At 41.1% G+C, this 19,532-nt stretch overlaps 1 protein-coding gene across 1 annotated transcript in view; it reads left to right on the top strand.

Moving 5' to 3' along the window:
• Positions 1 to 2,448: 2,448 nt before the first annotated feature.
• The window catches only part of Tspan8 (tetraspanin 8), a 30,945-nt gene continuing 13,861 nt past the window's right edge, over positions 2,449 to 19,532 (top strand). The window contains exons 1-3 of the mRNA XM_050135512.1: positions 2,449 to 2,892; positions 12,154 to 12,216; positions 18,134 to 18,346. Of these exons, the coding sequence (XP_049991469.1) occupies positions 2,833 to 2,892; positions 12,154 to 12,216; positions 18,134 to 18,346 (336 nt within the window). The 5' untranslated portion in view covers positions 2,449 to 2,832. The remainder of the gene's footprint in view (positions 2,893 to 12,153; positions 12,217 to 18,133; positions 18,347 to 19,532) is intronic.

Genomic DNA, 19,532 nt, shown 5'->3' on the forward strand with positions numbered 1-19,532 from the left:
GAGATAAGAACCCACTCCCACCAGAACACTGTGAATCCTTCATACATAACCTGATCACCTCTAATGGGCTCTACTGCTGAACGCTGTTATGTTGGAGATGAGGTATCCACCGTGTGAATCTTTGGGGACATAGTCGAGTCACAATAGTCTCCAGATGGAAATCTGGCAGGCTGGAGGAAATGCGTATTAAATATAAGGCCCGGTGTTCCTACTCATGCCCTTTTCACCACCCTGAGCATAAGAACTTTCCTCTCTCGGCTGCCAAAATTTCCGTGGTGTCAGCAAACCTGACTGACTCAGTAGTGACCGTGTCGCGGAGGGTTTGCATGATTAGTCAGACTCCAATTCTCTCCTCCCTTATTTACCCTGTTCATTCTATGAGTAACAGGTTTTGGCATGATGGCAGCACTAGGGATATGTTATCTAAAGTTATTTGTGTTTTCTGCCTTTTTCCCAGTTGTCATCTGACTTACAACAGCCCACTTGGCATCACCTGTCCTTCTTGGTTTGATGGTTTGTAATGTTGAAGGTTTATCACTGACACTTCCGACCCCACCTCACCTCACCCCACTCCACCCTACTCCTACGAAATCGCAGCAACTGAGAAGACAAATGACTTGAACTTCAAAACTCAGCAGCTGACGCTGGTGGACAGAATTCAGATTTCTTAATCACCACGTGGCTTTGTTTCTACAAGGGACTCTGTCACACGCCAGGTTTGTGACACTTTCTTGAAGCGTAAAATTTGAGCCTTTGTGTAGATCCACACTTCTGACAGTGTATCCACATCTGGCATCTGTGGCAGTGGTTTCAAATGTCATTTTGTTCATTCGTGCATTGCTGTGTGAATATTAGCAAGCATCAATATTCAAAAGTTAAAGGTTCTGGGAAGGTTTGAAATACAGAAATGTGTTTGATGTTTTGGTTAACACCCTCATCCTTCCCTAGGGAGCCCAGTGAAGGAGTCACTAATTGAGCTTTCTGGGGATCTGGATCGCAGGTTCTTTCCCCTTTATATCCAGTATTATATGCTATGACTCTACAGGGGAATGGGACGGGATCTCTGCTTTTCTGGCAGAGAGGCCCCAAAAGGAGAAAAAGACAGATCAATGAGTATAAGAGGGTGTGGAGGTTTATTCACATCATAACGCTTATGGGGCTGGGGAGATCGTGGCTCAGCTGATAATCTCCCTGGAGCAGAAGCATGGAGACCAGAGTTTGGTTCTCCAGCACCGAAATAAAAATGTCACGAGGCAGATCACCTCTGTAGCTCCTGCACGGTGGTTGGCAGAGACAGATCACAAAGCGTGTTGTCCTACTAATCAGTGAACTTTGGGTTCAGGATTCCTTGGGAAACTCATCCTAAATATGATCTACTACAGTATGTATTCCTGCTAGCCATGTACCAAAGTTATTTTTTATAGTTACAGAGGAAAGTCACACATTAGTAAGAATTAAAGAGATACTTTTGTGGGATAAGACCCCAGTCACTTTTTACACTGCATTTATTCGAGATTTTATTACTTTTATTTTTTTAGGGTTATTTTCTTAACAACCTTTTGAAGTGTGGGGCTATTTTTATTTAGGGGCCAAGGAACTTCCTCTGAGAGGCAGGACATGGAAAGACCCAAGACCCACATTGTTGCCTCAAAGCGACCTGCCTAAACAGATCACAGAACCCTGTCTTTAATACCTGGGGCAGGCTACATCCCGTTAGCATGAGCTGAATGATCTGCTTTCACGGGTTCACAAGCATGGTCCCCCTGGGATTTTCTTTCCCAACTGCCCAGAACCCAGAAACTGAGTTAGACTGGAATCGTTGCTCTAGATCAGTTCTCAGAAGAATGAAGCCACAGAATTCACCTTAAAAACAAACCAGGCCATTAAACCGGGGGACTGTGTCATAGACTAAACACAATAAGGGCAGTCAGGAGCAGCTCCTGAGATTCCACCCCCCCCTCCCCAGCCCCCACTGCTTTTTTCCTCTTTTCACTCAAAGAGGTAAAGCTACCCCCCACACCCCCATGGTCTCACCCTAATACCAAGCCCACTTCCCCTTCAGTTCTTGAAAGTGACAGGTATTTAAGGGAGTTCCTCCTTATGATTTGTTTTGAAGGAAAACAACAAGCTAACTAAGTAAGGAACTAACAGCTAACTAACTAAGGACAGGCAGCATTGGAAAGAAGGCGCCAACCAAGGGTTGGTTCACTATTCATCTGAAGTTGAGAAAGGCTGCTGTAACCAAACCTGCAGGTTTTGCAGGTTTCCAAAGACCAGTCGCTGCCTCTGAGAGAAACTCGGTGCTCTTATCAAAACGCAAGGCAAAAGGAAATGAGATACAGGTTCCTTTACTTGGGAGCCCAACAACCTCTACCCCTGTGGTTAAAAGAAAGGTCAGCAATGCCAGGCTGTGGCTGCGGGAGCCTGCCCACCTCCTACCTGCTACCTGGGTGTGCCAATCCCCACCCCTGCTCCAGTCACACTCGCTTAACTTGATATCTGTTTACTCCAGAGGGAGCGGGCTTTGAGAAGAGATCATAAATATCTTGGCCCAATGCCCTAGCAGCCATAACAAGGAAAAGAACATACTAGCAGGAAGATAACGTTTGAAATATTTAAATGTGTGGGTTAAAATTTTATCCACGCTAATAACTGGATATATTTTTTTTCTTCAGATTACTTCCTATTTTTTGCTCTTTATTTCTGCCCCGAAGCTGCAGATACAAGGAACTAACTCTGCAGGCAAAATCGGCCAGAGCATACTGCCGGATAACCCTGTAAGGACTGCTTCATTTTGCACAGTACCTGGGTGGCTGTTCCTTCTTCTCCGAAATGGCAGGTGTGAGTGGCTGCTTAAAATATTCCATGTTTTTCTTCAACTTCTTGTTCTGGGTAAGTATTTTTCTTTTAATTATCAGTTTTGTACAAGAAAGTGGAGCCTGAGATAAATACCATAACCAAGAACAGACTTACGTAAGAGCTAGAGGATGAGGAGGAAGAGACATTTTCCATTTAACTGTTTGGATTTGTTTGTCTCTCTTTGGTTGTTTCGGGAACCGAAAATAAGCCAATGACTCTTAAAAAAAAAAAAAAAAGGGTACTCAAGTTCTCTGAAGATAAACATGTCCCAAATGTTTTCATATTGTTGCAAGACTAAACACAGGGGGAAATATCCCTTAATTAAAGGACGATTGTTCTTAGTTTTATGTCAATCAGCAATCTCTGGTTTAAGGACTCCAAGGAAAACAGTTTGCTTCAGCCTGGCTTCTGGTTCCCTCCCTTGACATCTGGGTTTAAAGCAGGTGACTAACTAGTGGGTGGGAGGGTGATAAACACGTGTGAGGATCATTTTCAGAGCCCCCAGGAAAAAAAATAAGGGCCCTTGAAACACTCTGGGAGAAGCAAGAGTATTCAATCATAAGCTTCAGCTAAGCCAGTCACTATGCATGGGTATTTTGAAGCGTTTTGATATGTCATCAAAACACCCTTACAAACAGCAGGGTTTGTATCTAGCAGAGAATGTTTCGTTTGAAAGTCTGTTGATGTGGATTGGTGGGTCTCAACCTTCCTCATGCTGTGACCCTTTAATAAGGTTCCGCATGCTGTGGTGACCCCCAACCGTAAGATTATTTTTGGGGGATACTTCCTTAACTGTGATTTTGCTTCTGCTATGAATTGTAATGTAAATATCTCATATGCAAGCTATCTGATATGGGACTCCTGTGAAAGGGTGGTTCCATCCTAATGGGGTTGTGTCCCACAGGTTGAGAACCCCTCTTGGAGCTAAAACACGCACAATGGAAGTAGTATTTAACATTGAGAAATGAATACCAAGAAGTAAAGGGGGTGGGCTGTAGGAAAAACAACCTTATTGCATTACATATATGCTATAAGTAAAACCTGTTCACTGGTAAAGCAATAGGAATATTCCAGAGTGCTCAAACAGAAAAAAATCATTTTATATTCTGAATTGTAAAGTGGCTTATGTATTATTAAAAATAAGAAGTTCTGGCTTTGTATCTGAACTGTTTGGCCTATAACAGAGACATGGCTGGTTCAGTACAAAAATTTCTTTTCTTTCTTAACTTTGAGAAAAGGGCTTAAAGAGAGTTGGACAGAGCAGTGGGGGAAAGGGAAAGTTCCAGTCTCATAAACTAAATAATGGTTAATTTAAAGAAACTACTATAATTTTATTGTATGAAATGACTTTCCATTCAATGACCAGTAGCCCTCGTATAGGTGACATATTGGTGAATTAAATTAATTAGATGTTTATTTATATAAATAATAGAGTGAAACATTTTGTTCTTTATACTTTGTCTTTTTCCTAGAAAAAAAAGGTGGGCTGCTTTGAAAATACTAGAAACGAGAAAAATGTTGTGAAACTCAAGAATTTATGACAAATTTTAAAAATTCATTTGATAGCTTGCTTCTCTTGAATTATTAAAGTCGCTGAGGGTAGAGTATAAATGCATATTTTGGCTTTCTTTCAAGCTTTCCAACATTCACAAACGAAGACAAATCTGGAAAATTAGCTCCATTACCCGGGCTCTCAAACCACGAGACCACGGTCAATCTGTATACCCATATTTTCATTCATCTGCCCAGGAAATTATAAAGCAATGGTTAGGGTTATCATTCATCTCTCAATACATTAACATGTGTATTGCAAGGAAATTACATTTACTAATGTATCTACAGCACCATTCTCATACTTCAAAAATGTAATAAGATTTCTTTATAAAGGTTTCAATTTCTAATCGCTTCAAAGCTGCTATTTGAACTGGGATCCAGGAAAGGCCCACAAAGTGTGAGTGTGTGTGTCTATGTGTGTGCATGTGCACACATGCGGGTGAGAGAGAACACATATTATGTATATCACATATTTTATATATCATAAATGCATACACAGATGTAGTATAAATACTTTCTTCTTTTTTTTTAACCAGATTGCAAAATGGGTAGGCTTTCTCATACCATTCAACAATAAGATAATATTTTCCTTATGAGATGAAAATATAGTTCAATACAGTTCTTATTCTAATTGATGTACAATTAAATTCTGACATTTTTTTAAAAAAGGGCTCTTCAAGTTGGTTTCTGAGTCTTTTTGATATGATTATAATATATTTATAGCTTCTTTATTATTAACTGGGGCAAATATTCCAGGCTCATTAGAACGTCTATTTCTTTAAGAAGTTCTGATCTGTTTACTTTTTATAGAACTATAGCCATTGTTTATATTTCTATGATATATATGTATATATCCCATTTAAACAACCAAATATTAATATAATAATAAACAGTTTTTAAGATGTTAAAAAAAAATCTGTCTGTAAATGCCCACACCAGAAACTATCTGCAGATTAGGGAAACGTTAAAATGTATCATTTTATAAACAAAGAATAATAAGTCCTGATGGAAGTTGTGAATTCATTGTCTAATTCAAAAACATGATTTTGAAATAGATGCAAATTTTGAACCAAAACATTATATAAGGATAATCCCGGGAAGAGATGCATAATGGATTTAAGGTCAAAGATTCAAGGTCAATTGCAGCTCTCCTGTCTCTGTGAAGTTGTATTTCCAGACATAGTCACAGCTTTCCTGGGGGAACTCTGATTACTTTATGGTTACAATCTGTTTGTTCTCTGTGGTCACACATGAAATCTTACTGATAGTATAGATTTCAGTTAGATAGTCTAATTTCCTTTACAGATTTTTCTCTTCCCCATGTGTGGTGGTGACCTGCAACCTCTGTGTTAGGGATAGCTACCCTCAGTAAGGACAATAACTGGAAAGACCAATGACAACTTCTTAGCCACATGTGACATCAGCACTTTAAATCAAAACATAGGCATCTGGAGCTGTTTCTGAGGCCGGGGAACATTCCTGTTTCTCCTCTTGTGTCTCCCCTCATCCCAGAGTTCTCAGTTGGAAAGTTATGATCCTTCATAGGAAGTTAGCAATTTGTCACATTCTTAATGTTTACATGAGCAAAAATTTTAATGTTCCCATTGATGTGGTTTTCTTGTAGATGTCCATGGCCTTGTGTTTTCAAGTGCATTCTTTCTGGTTCTAACTTGTGAAACTTGGCTTTAGTAAAGCGGGGCCAGATGTTGAAATATCTTCGAGATATGCATATGGTCATTTGATCTAAACCTAGTGGTTTCTCTTCAGGGAGACCTCGAGGTGCCACACAAATATGTGGTGCTTTACAGTTGATAGAACTACTGATCAAAGAAAAAAATGCGAATTAAAAATCATTCCCGATCATGCCAATGACAGAATTGGAGGTGCTATCAATAATAGAAAAGCTACAGATACCAAACCTGTTTCCCTGAGTCATATGTCAAACACAGGAAATGCCCAAACTTTCTCATGCCCTTCTTAGATAGGACAGGCCTGCGAATAACAAAGAAGCCTAGGGTTTCCTGGGCATCTGAGTAAGCTGGGGCCCTTTATGGGAAAATACAGGATAATAAAAGCCAGACACAGGGCACCGGGTAGAGATTAGATTTCATGAGCAAAAGCACAGTGACACATTGCCAGTCTTCAAATGAGCACAGCGAGAAAAGGGGGCTAAGCCCTAAAGTCAAAGGCATCTGCATCCAAAGGGATCGATGTACAGTGGAGTTCCAAGTGTTTAGAAGGGAGTCTAACCATGGGCCAAACCTAGGAGCCAGTGATTCAATGTTCCTTGTATTTTCTACATTGGATGAGCTCGTCTTAATTAAGAGCTTGCAGGCAAAGCAGACATATCTCTGAGATAGGGGTATATTGCAAATACTCGGGCACTGTTAGATATTGTTATCTTGTCAACTGATTAAAAAGTCCTGTGAAAAACAGTTCACTGTGGCTGAAGTCTTTGTACATACAGTGACTGTACGATTGTTGCTATTCAGTTGAACTACAGCAACAGCAAGGATGTAAGAGCCCAGTTGTAGTGAGCTGTAGGTCAAACAAGATACTGCTTCTTTACTTGCTGTATTTCCTTGGAGGGAGTAGCTTCTCTGTACTTTACAGTTTGTTGTCTCCCCAAATTATGACCAAAGTGCTATGTACCTCTTTAGATCATCGTGATGATTAAGTAAGTTAGTGTGCATAAAAGGCTCAAAATAATAATATGTGCTTTCAAAAAATAACATTTCAATCAGCATTTTATAAGCATTTTAATGAAAAAGATATGGAACTATTTCATAATGTAGGGGATTATTTTCCATGCTGGATTGTAGACCAGAGGAGGAACTAAGACTGAAAGAAATTATGATAAGGCAAGAATTCTTCCACCGCAGTTAAAGAAATGGGAAAAAATGTGGATTCACACCACTTATGATTCAGATCCTGGGCACACTCTACTGCTTTGTGTGCTACCTTATGTTTCTTGGCTGTTGTGTGCTCCTTCCCCCATGCATTAAAAGAGGGTGGCTCATTTACCTAGAGAGATTAATTGCAAAGATTACTTAAGAAATTTTATAAAAACTTGTAAGCAAGGACTGGTATGCTGTAGTTTAATTGCTTTTTTCTTTATTCCAATGATGGAATATAAGAACCAGCCACTCAAATGATGATCATATTTTATGCATAGTAAGTTTTAAAAATATAAGCATAATTTTAATCATACTTGACCCTTCTCTAAACTAGACACAAGGCAAGTAGTCTGTGAGAATGAAGGGTGTATACCTCAATGATGCTGGCCTCTGCTCTAGATAGATGAAGCCCCAGAGATTCCCCACCCAAGAGACTTCGAGCCTGTTGCTCTGGCTAACACAGACTCTCCTCCACTAATGACCATCGGGAGCAGTTGTAAGCTGGGATTCTAGGAACCCACACGAATTCCCATCAAGCCCTGCAGAATTCCAATCAGAAGTTAGTTCAGAATGTCTTCCCATTCTCTTCCTAGCATTTTGTTGGTGTCTGTCTTGGTCTGCTTGGGCCTCCATAAGATATTGCTGTGGACTGGTAGTTCAAACAACAGAAATTCATTTCTTATGGTTCTGAAAGTTGGGAGATTGAAGAGTGAGAGCATGAGGGGATGGCCATCTGGGTGTCTGGTGAGGGTCCTTCTCCTGCCCTTTTAGTCTGTTCTCATGTGGTCCTTCCCAGGGTTTAGTTAGTGGAGGGAGAGAGACAGATCTCTCTTGTAAGGTTCACAGTCTTACTGATTAGTATTCTACCTTGATGATCTCACTTAGCCCGTCTACGTTCTCAGAATACTGATTCTGACCAACCACATCCTCACTGTGAAAATCAAAGATATCAAGTTAGGACAAAATAAAAACCACAGTGATTCTCCTGAAAGTGGAACCAAAATAAAGATGGGTCAGTGAGTTCTACAGTGTCCACTGATGCCAGGACTATAGTCAATATATTAATGTCTTTCATTTCATAGTCTTACAACCAAACGTATTTAGAGCCGGGCATATCTTAACAACTTAACAGATTTTTAGAGCCAATCATGAGGCATGGGGAAGGCCCCAGGTGCTCACTATGATGGTCCATCTTACAACCATGGTAGTGGAACTGATTTGTATTTTATCAATTTGATAGAAGATGCATATACTTTTAAGATTGACTGGAGCATTTTTGAGGATTCTAATGGTGTTAAGTTTATGATCCTTACATTTGAGTTTCTCCAATAAGATAAGAAAGATGAGTTTTAAACAGTTTATTTTTATTTTAAAACTAAAGCACACACAAAAGAGAGGAATAGTGTTGGGCATGGGCCTGAGCATTTAACTAATTTCTATATGTGTAAAAGGATTTTGTCTAATTGTGAAGACTGAAATTAGACAAAATATTCTTGACTTTTGAGTTAATCGAGTACTCTTTCTTTTCAATGTTGATGTTACAGACAATATACAATTGCTCAGAAAAACCTAACATCATTTGAGGGTCATGGTTGATAAGATATATATGTATAGTTTAGTTTTTAAGTACTTTGAGGTAAGTTGCAATAGAAATAGTAGATAAAGGTTTAAAGACTATCAGATTCTTACTATAAGAGCTATTATTATTGCCTTATCTTTTGAGATCATAATATAGTTACATCATTTCCATTTCCTCCCTCCAAACCCTTCCATATACCTTTTTGTGTTTTTATTCAAACTCATGGCCTCTTTTTCATTGATTATTGTTGTAGACGTATGTAAATATTATCTGTAAGTATTGTACTTATAAATTTTCAGGGATGACTATTTGCTATTGGAAAACCAATTGGTGTGCTCTGGGGAAGTCTGGGGAAGACTATTTCTCCAGCTCTCAACATATCATAGTTGTCTAAAAGTTTTCTCTCTCGTAGTCTAATAAATTCCAGATAAACAATAGTTACTAGGATAATTAACATTACTTTTAGTTAAAGTTAAATACCAGAGTAACTATTAAGATGATCAGAATAAGGGTGTGGGAAATCTAAGACCAGGGTAGACGAGGCAATACGGAGAGGGGTAGGCAGCACTAAAGACCTCTGGAAAAGCCCTGTGAAAACCTATTATTGTAGAAATTTCCTAAACTCTATACATATATAAAAAGAATTTAAATGGACTTAACATGCAAGGAGAAAGACAATATCCCAACTAGATATTATATGCTATGAAATGAAACTATCAGTACCAAAAGTGGGTTATATCTTTTTGAGTTGTTGGTCAAAAAGTTCCCAGAGACTCCCCCAAACATTACAAGCAATAGCTGATGCTATTAGCTACCCTCTCCAGTCTTACTGCTTAACCCACCACAGGCTTCTCTTTATCAAAGATGGAGAAACGTGGCTGGTACTCAAACGAAAGCTTCATCCCTACTGGTTAGTACTGCACTGGAGGCCATCCTCATCAGATTCTTTCAGTTGTGACCCCTGAGAATTATAATAACAACCTGCCTCTAAAATATGCCTGCCGGTGCAAGGGTGCCATGAATGTTAGAGGAGAAATCAACCGCTTTTTCTGATTGGATTTCATCAGATGGAACCTAGTTCTGTACTGTTAATGAGGTCAAGAGCCCGAGACTAGATACTTCATGGTCCCCAAAGGAAGACTAAACACTATTATTCTGCTAAATGAACACCTCCAGACAACGACTTCTAATGACATATTACTCTACCCAGTGATGAGCATATCCCTCAGTCCTCATCAGAGAAGCTTCTTCTTGAAGTAGATGTTAATTAGCACAGAGGCACACAACTGAATATTATGTAGAGTGTTTAGCTCTGAATAGAATGTTTTTGTTTGTTGGCTTGTTTGTTTTGTTTTGTTTTTGCCACATTTCTCCCCAGTAGGTTCAGGGATCTATGCAGAAGAGGGGGTAGAGAGATTGTAAGGGTCAGAGGTGATGGTGGTTTTAAGAAGACAGACGCAAAAGGGCAGATACCGGTATGAATTCACAGAGACAATGAAAACATGCATGAGACATGCTCAAGAAGGACAAAATCCCGGCACAAAGGAGGGGAGGTGGGTATAGACTCCTAGCCCTAGCCAGAAGCTGTTCACAAATGATAGCAACTGGCAAAGGGGAAATCAGTTTTCTTTGATGAAGTGATCCCGGGTGTATCAACAACTTTCCAGGCAGAATCCATGCTCACAGGCACTTGTCCAACACAAATCAGACTCCGTGCTTTTTAGTGGAATTTTCTCTTCTTTTTGTTTTTTTTTAAAGAAAGAAAGAACATGAAATGGGATATGAAGGGAGGCAGGATGGCCTGGGAGTAGGGGATAGAAATGAATATGGTAAAAAATACACTGTATGAAATTCTCCAAGAATAAATTAAAAATGATGGTCGGTATAAATGTACTTGTAAAGGGAGAATAAAGGGACAGGAAATACCAGTAAGGGAGTCAGTTAAGAAACAAGGAAAAGGCAATGATCATAAAATCACCATCAGAAGGCCTCCTTAGTCATCAGTGGACTCTAGTTCTTGCTCTCTGACTTGCTGACTACCACCTGCTAACGTGGGTCCTTGTCTTCATTGGTAAATATTAGCTTGATTGGGAAGAACAGTAATGAGGCTTGTAACTCTAAGCTTTTATTAACAAATGCTGTATCGTGTCTTTATATATGCCTGCATTGAAGATAGTCAATTGCATAGGTTATTGTCTACTGAACAAAGAATTTTATTCTTTTTAAAAATTGCATTAGAATAATTTTTGCAGGAGTCAAAACATGTAAGAAGAGCAGACTGGTGAGGAGCTGGCCTGGATTTCAACCTTGTGACCGCAATCTATCAGGAATCAGTAACTTTATCTTAACAGTTTGGACTGAGATGGCTTTTGTGGTCTTTTAGGCAGCAGAGATTGCATGTCTCCTCCTCAACAGCTCAGTGTACTCCCGATTCCTTTAACAAGCCCCTTGACCTTATTTCCACTGCAAACTTAATGAGTAGTACTAAAAATTCTGCTACAGGTTGCAGACCTGTGGTTCAACCATGCCTGCAGAAAAGCAATGACACTTCAAGGTCACTGGGTTTTGGAGAACCCAGACATTTCTTTGTCAGTGTATGAAAAGGTCAGAAACATCTAGAAAGTCTTCCAAGGCCAACTTTGTCTGGTATGTTATCAGGGCTGCCCTCAGCATATTGATCTAATGACACATCTTTGATTTTTTTGCGGCCTCTATGTGTATCTCTTTCTGTTTTAATCTTGAGAGACAAGAGTTTTCCCTACACTAAAGTAAAATGTGTTTTACATTTTATGTGTTGGCCATGGTCCAAATTAAATAATCTGGTAAAGTCATTAAAGGAATTTAAGACTTTGAATACTGTTCACCATTGTTTCTTTTCTCTGGGTAAGCTTTACTACTATTTTTACAAGGTTAGAGTTTAAAAATATTGATAAATATATACTATCATTGCTAAATTTCACATTTTGTCAAATGTTCTGCTGTTGTTTATCTTTGCAAACTTCCATCTTCCTCAGAGTTCAAGAGTCAAATCCAGGAGTATTTTAGAGGTATCTTATCTTTAAACCATAATGGAAAAAGACACATGATTGGAATTAAATCATGTGAAATATATTTTTTCCCCTAGCAGAGGTGGCATCTTGTCTAAAGACTAAGACTGAAATTGTCTGGTTATTAATAAACTATTATAGTCAGGTAAATGGAGTTTATGGAATTACATTTTATCTTTGTACGCTAACTTTCCCTTTTTCCTCCTCGTTTCTGCAGATATGTGGTACATTGATCCTGGCACTAGCAATATGGGTGAGAGTCAGCAAGGATGGCAAAGAGGTAAATACAGACACACGACACAACCCTATCTCCATAATGAAGAGCAACGGCAACACTAATGACAAGTAGTGAATGTTCTGTACCAGTTTTCTTAAGTGTCTCACTTGCCATTTGTGATGTTTTATGGGTTTACAGTTTAAGCCATGAAAATTGCTTGTTATGTGTCTTGCATGGAACAGTCCTCCTGGAGAGCTGAGAGGGGGTGTTACTATTAGAGAAGCCTCCATTTTTATGAAGGAAAAGCTGTTTCTCTGGCATGGGTAGAGAGCTGTCATTCCAAACTACCCAAAAATGTTAAGAGTTAGTCAATCCAATTGGGCTGGTCAATCACTTGGCTAAGGTCAATCACTTGGTCAACCCTAAGGCAAAGCTCTCAAGAAGGCTTATTTACCATAAGTCAAGTTAAAAATACAGGATGAGTTAGGTGGCGGTGGTGCATGCGTTTAATCCCAGCACTCGGGAGGCAGAGGCAGGTGGATCTCTCTGTGAGTTTGAGGCCAACCTGGTCTGCAGAGCGAGTTCCAGGACAGGCTCCAAAGCTACAGATAAACCCAATCTCAAAAGAACCAAAACAAATAAGAGGTGATTAAAAAGGGAAAATAAACAGCTTTAATGTTTTTGTGTGGGGAAAAAAAGAAGCAAAAATAAAAATGCAGGAGGAATTATATCCTTAAATGAGATAACATATTTTTCCTTCCCAGAGTCCCAGCATTAGCATTTGGCATGATGCTCATGACACTGCCATCCCCAGGGTGCTTTTGCCACATGGGTATTTGTCCTACCTCCATGGCTGACCAAGTCAACCAAACTCAAATACCACTGCTTCCTCTCTTCCTCTTAGCTGTCTTCCTCCTCCAGGAAGCTGCCAAGATTTATAGCTCATCTGCCTAGGGTTTTTTTTTTCTTAATTTAAGCTCAAATAAAATTATCTTTGAGCTTTTTTTCTGTACCCATTCTTAAATTATCTTATCAATGAGACTGAGAACCCTGAGAGGTGATCCCAATTTCCCTGATAACATGTGTCACCCCAGTTGGGTCAATCCCCTAAATTCTAGTACCATTATTTTCACACTAGAAAGACTTCAGCACAAGGAGATGCGGGAAGGGGTCAGAGTAGAATCCTGCATCCCTCATCACTGAAGGCCATAGGCTCATGAGCTGCTTGGAGACATAGAGCATCTTTCTTCCCCACCTAGACCAACTTCTTTAGTACATTCTGATTATGATGTAGCTGATCCCAAGCTGGTTGGTCCAGTATGAAATACTATGAAACGTTTCCTTGGAGACGAAAGTGCCTCTAGATTTCAAGGGCAGCCCAGTACAAGGATAGCTGCTGTTTACCTCTTACAACCAGAATTAGAGGCAACCGCTTCAACCTGCGGCTGCCTTGCTAGTCTGGCTCAGGTGGTGGTCAGCTTCTTGATCACACAAACAGTTAATAAAGCCAGCTTCCTCACACAGCGTACCTTTCCATCCCAGGGACAAGGCTCTTCTTATCAACATGTCCCCAGGTCTGGAAGTTTAGTTTGTAGGCACAATTCCGGTCCAAGCCATTGGACTCAACACTGCTATTTCTTTTCCAAGCTAAAGTGCTACAAATGTGCAAAAAAACTGGGGAAAGGGGAAGTGTGTGGGTCGGTTATTGTTTCAGATTTATCGAAAATAACTCCACGCTGGCTCCATTTCTCGACTCCCTTATTTCCATTCTCCTCTTCCCTCTCAATTCAAAGGGTGGAACCCCCACCCCTCCCCTGGCTTTACTGTTCTTAGCGCCTACAGAGCTGTTTGCTCACCCTTGGTTGTGAGGGCAGGTGGCAGGCTCTTACAGGGCCACACCTATTGCTAGGGCCTTGTCAAAGGTTCTGCACCAATAATTTTCCTCCCTTAAGAAGAATGACGATGCCTATTGAATGTTATAAAGATAATATTAAGCCAGCAGTGAAGACTATGCTCTGAAATCATTTTTTTAAATTTTTTTTTTTTTTATTTTCGAGACAGGGTTTCTCTGTAGCTTTTTGGTTCCTGTCCAGGAACTAGCTCTTCTAGACCAGGCTGGCCTAGAACTCCCAGAGATTCACCTGCCTCTGCCTCCCTAGTGCTGGGATTAAAGGCTTGCACCACCACCGCCCGGCTCTGAAATCATTTAAATTATTGTTATATCATGGTGCAACTAACTGCCTTGGGGCATGGCTTAGTGGAAAGAAGGATTAAAAGGAAACTGGCAGCTGGTTTGTTTCTGTATTAGAAAAATACAGACAGCTTTTCCAGAAAGATCCATTCCCCCTTCATTCTCTTCCTCCTTCCCTTCCTCCCTCCCCCTCTCTCTCCCTTCTTCCCTCTCTCCCTTCTTCCTTCTCATCCCTCTTTCTAGCTCCCCCTCTCTCTATTTTTTTAAAATCCTTCTCATTTTGATTGTTTGGATGGGAATGTGCTATACATTTTTCTCCCCACTCCCCTTCTTTCCTCCCCTCTCCCCTTCCATTCTCCCACCCCCTGTCCTCCACTCTCCCAATTTACTTGGGAGATCTTGTCCACTCCCCTCCCCCATGACTTTTTTCTATCCCAAGGGAGTCCAGAGAATCCCTGAGGCGTTACCTACTTCCTCAATTCTGCACTTCACCAGCAGATTAAACTGGGAGGGGCTGGGTGGAGCAGGTCAGTTTGCCTCCCAGCTCATTAGAATTCCATTCATTATTTATTCTGATAAATGTGGCTCTAAATTCCTGATGGCCCCACGATCTGGTGTTCCGGAGGAAGAGGAAGTGGGCTTTGAGGGTGCACGTAATCTGTCTGACTTTGAGGCTCATAATTTTGAAAAAAGGAAAAGGGACTACCAACCATCACTTTGTGGGTACTTTGGACTTTTGAAGATGTGTGCACAGCCTGAATTTTATCCTCTTATTCGATTTCTGGTCGATGTTTTCTTACTCCCAGTGTTTCTGTTAAGCAAATTTGGTGTTTAGTCTGTTAAGAAACGACACATATTGAACATATTAAAAGAGAGCCGTTGTCCTTGAGAGAATGATTCTGACTTCACATCTGGGACCGAAATGGACTGCAAGGACCCAACAGCGCTGTTGGTTCAGAGCCTGGTGCCTTCAGCCTCCTACCCAGAACAAAAGTCAGTACCAGGGTAACCAGCCTCAGTGACGTGAAGTTAGCTTGCTGTGTGTTTAACTGCAGTTAGTGGTAAAGAATCAAGGCTGAGTGGTGAGCTGCATTTTATTCCTGGGAAAATAGAACTAGTAGTTTTACAAGGGCCAACGTGAGAACAAACACAGAAAAGAATGGCAGGAAGGCACCATCTCTTTCTGCTAACGTGCCGTGGAAGGGTACATTCTGAGGACAAACTTCAACAGTTTCCAAGACAAAAAGCACGGGGACCACCCTTTTTCAGGATCTCTTCCAATCTAAAGAAGATCCCCGCAGCCTCCTCTTTCAGACTCGCCAGCCCTTCTTTAGAATTTCTCCCCTTTTCTTAAGAAACACGTGGACTCTGTTTATATGGGACAGCTTTAGAAAGCTTGCTGGGTTCCTGCTAGAACAAACATCCGGCTCAGATTTCTAGTTTGTTCTTCAGTAAGAATAGGCATTTGTTGGGCTGAGTTGAGACAGTGGCTGGTAGTGGGTCAGCACACAGCTTTCTTTCTGCCTGGTCCTGGCAGTGGGTGGCCTCACCAGAGCCCTTAATTACTGCCCGTGGGGGTTTCGGCTTGCACTACTGAAGCTCCCTGTGTAGACCGTCCATCTATTCATTATCTCTACAGACCGTCCTGAGTTCTAGTAACCTTGCTACCTGTTTAGATGTCATAGCGTGTCCAGGTGACCAGGCAGAGCTGTCTTCCCAAAGCTGTGTTCTTAATGTATCTGTTTTGTCCCTGACCTTGTACCTGCTTGTTAACAACAAGATTTTTTTCTGATTTTAATAATTCTCTAATTATTATGGGTATGGGGGTGGTGCATGCCTTTAATCCCAGCACTTGAGAGACAGACGCAGATCGATCTGTGAGTTCAAGACCAGCCTGGTCTATAGAATAAGTTCCAGGACAGCCAGAGCTGTTATACAGAGAAACCCTGCCACAAAAGATCAAAATACATAAAATTAAATAAGAATTTTGTAATCCTTTTAAGGTTTTTTTTTTTTATCAATTCTTTGTGGATTCCATACATTCGTACAAGGTATTTTTATTATATTCATCCCCCACTCCTCTCCTAATCCCAGATCCACCCAGTCTACCCCTTCCAAAATTTGTGTCTTTAATTTTGTTGTTGTTGTAATAACCCACCAGACCCAATTTGGGCTGCCCATATACTCAAGGATGTGGGGTCTTCCACCAGAGCAGAGGATTCCATCTACCAGGGCCTACAAGCTTCAAGAAAAGTAATTATCCCTCCGAAGAAATCTGGCTCCAATCTTAACAATGAAACAAACACACACACACACACAAACAAAAATCTCTCCCCAAAATTCATGAAAAAATATTTATAGCATAAGAAGGCTTTAAACTTGTAAATCTAAACACTACGTGTAAGCAAATGTTTTACAGACAAAGGAGGCTTTGGGAAATCACAGAGCCAGCCTATTCCCCTCTCACAAACTGTGAATGGGCCCACAGGCTGAGATTAGCTTACTGTCCGGCAGTTACACACTTGTTATATATCGGGACCCCAAGTAGATTATGGTTCTTCGTATTTAGGTTTTCATAATTTCAATACACGCCTTCATGTTGACTATTGAACAAACACTTCCCATAGGTTATGCCTGGATTTCAAACGACTTCAAAACAGAAGGATCATTATTGGCACACTATTTTTGCATTGATTTGGTAAAGGAGGTGACCTCTGGGTAGTCTGGGGGATGACAGAATTCGGAGTCTTTATCTGTCATTGGAGACAGCCCAGCACCTAGAGGTTCCAGGTGACATGGTGGGGAGCAGTATGGAGCACGCATGTGTAACACTGGGGCAAGATTTCCATCTTTAGCTGGAATCGACTCCTGCGCAAGAGTGGAGGAGGACAGTGGTATCTGTGTTTGGGGTGCTATGAGATTAATGGACAAGCGGATACTTGGGTTGCCCGAGGAAGAACTGAATTATGCGGACGGGTAACTCACCCACCGTAAACAGACCTAAGGCATTTTCCTCAACATCCCACAATTTGACAGTCTGGTAAAATTCAAGTCTCTGGGTTTAGTCCTTCTGGGAATGAGAAGATAAGAGTTGATATGGATTGCCAGGAACTGGGCTTGTTCTATTCTTACTAAAATGCAAGAGCGTGTTCCTTAACCCTGAACCCTTTCCTGGTATGCCTTTTCAGCCAGTTCCTGCCTTCTTGCCTATTTTGCTCAAAGGCAAACTGCTTTAATTGTTATCACCGCAGCTTTGCCTGTTCTTCACCTCCAAGAGATGGTTCTTGCAGCATTTGCTCTATCATGCATGCCTTCTTCAGCTAACAAGATTCTGACGCTTACTCATGCTGTAAGCAATAATTAGATTGTCATAAATCAAAGCCTTTGCCACACTACTCTACGGGTCCAATAAACAACGTGTGAACCAAAGAGCCCCTCTAGAGACTAAAAGCGCTTTTCGTTTTCAGCTTTTAGAAACAACTTTAAAAGAGCCATTACCGTTCCTCCATTCAACATCAACTACTTTGTTCTAGAATTACCCTAAACTTAACACCACTCAGGAAGGTGGCATTTTAGCAGAATGTGAGCGTTTCCAGGGCAGAGACCTTCTATAGGTTAGACCACAGAAGCTTCTCAGGGTCTCAGAACTTCCATAGGTTAGACCACAAATGCTTCCCAGGGTCTCAGAATAGGGCCTGGCCCCTGGTGGACACTCAAGGGATATTTGGAAAATGAGAAAAATAAATATCAAGGCCAGGAATTCACACCCCCATTCTCTTCTGTTTCTAGATGGTTGCTTCTGGAGTTAATGGCACGAACCCCTTCATTGCTGTGAATATCTTGATCGCGGTGGGGGCCATCATTATGGTCCTGGGCTTTCTGGGATGCTGCGGTGCCGTGAAAGAAAGCCGCTGCATGCTTCTCTTGGTGGGTTCCAGACCAATCCCAGCATCCACCCTCCAGACTCCTGGGGTTGTCTGTAACCGGGATCTGCAAAAGACTTGACAAGCTTGATGAAACCCTAATTTATTCTAGAGAATTTGAATATGGTAGATACTATGGTTTAGGTTTTGGATTACCTCGGTTTAAATTTGAGGGGACTTTAAGATTTAGAGTCGAAAAGAAGATACATCTTAATCAGTCATGCCTCCACTCATTTGGTCATTTTATCCAAGCAACGTGAGCGTGTTTCCGTGTGTCAGACACTGTGCTAAGGGGTAGGGAACCCATTGTGGGAGGAATCATAAGTGAAAGTGTATTACAGTGAAAGTGGCCACAGAGGAGAAGGGTGGCGATGGGGAAGGAAGCTTTCAAGCCAGAGATAGAAGTGAAGAGTCCGTCTGCCTCGGGGAGGGTTGCTGTGGTCACCCTGAAGAGAGCCTGGGATCCAGAGCTGCTGGGAGTGAGGAATGGGAGTGTCCTGGGTGTGGCTGGAGGGAGTGGAGGCTGTTCCCAGTAAAGATAGGGGATATTTGTGTGGACTGTAAAGTCCACAATGTGCTAACGAAATTGCAATGGAGATACTCAGATCTGTGACCTAGGATTTTCCAGCAGGGTGCACTGGACAGGGATACCTCATAAGCATTCACGTTTTAATTTATACACTAGAGAGTGATGAACAGATCTTGCCAAGCTATTAGAAAATAGAGTATTGGTCAGGCACCAATTAGAAAGAACCTAAACTCGTTTCAGAAATGTATGCATGTCTGAGAGTAATAATGGTATTTAGCTGTTTGCTCTGAGGAAAGGCAGACACATATTTCATGGGACTCTAGGAACATCTCCTGTGAGAACATTTTGTGTACTGAGGCCTTCTTTGCCATTTGGGAAATTCAATTACGCGAGAAACTTGTTTTAAAAGCAGACTGGTATCTGGCTTCCATCCTCCAGGAAGAGTTCAGGATTTACACAGGAAACAAGGTTCCACATGGTTCCCACAGTGAAGATACTGTTTAGAGGGCAGCTTCGAGCAAGTGTCTGCGTGTGTGTGTGTGTGTGTGTGTGTGTGTGTGTGTGTGTGCGTGCGTGAGTGTGCGTGTGTGTGTTCACCTTGACTGAAACAGGAATGGAGAAACAGTACTGAGATTTCAAACCTGCTTCCCTTTAATATGAGAGAACCGACAATGGTCTTTCCAACGTGATTTAACAGCAATCACTTTCCTTGATCTTTTTTTTTTTTTTTTTTTTT

The sequence above is a fragment of the Alexandromys fortis genome, unplaced genomic scaffold (assembly GCF_014885135.2).
Source record: "Alexandromys fortis isolate MF-2015 unplaced genomic scaffold, M_Fortis_MF-2015_v1.1 scaffold_24, whole genome shotgun sequence".
Lineage (NCBI taxonomy): Eukaryota > Metazoa > Chordata > Mammalia > Rodentia > Cricetidae > Alexandromys > Alexandromys fortis.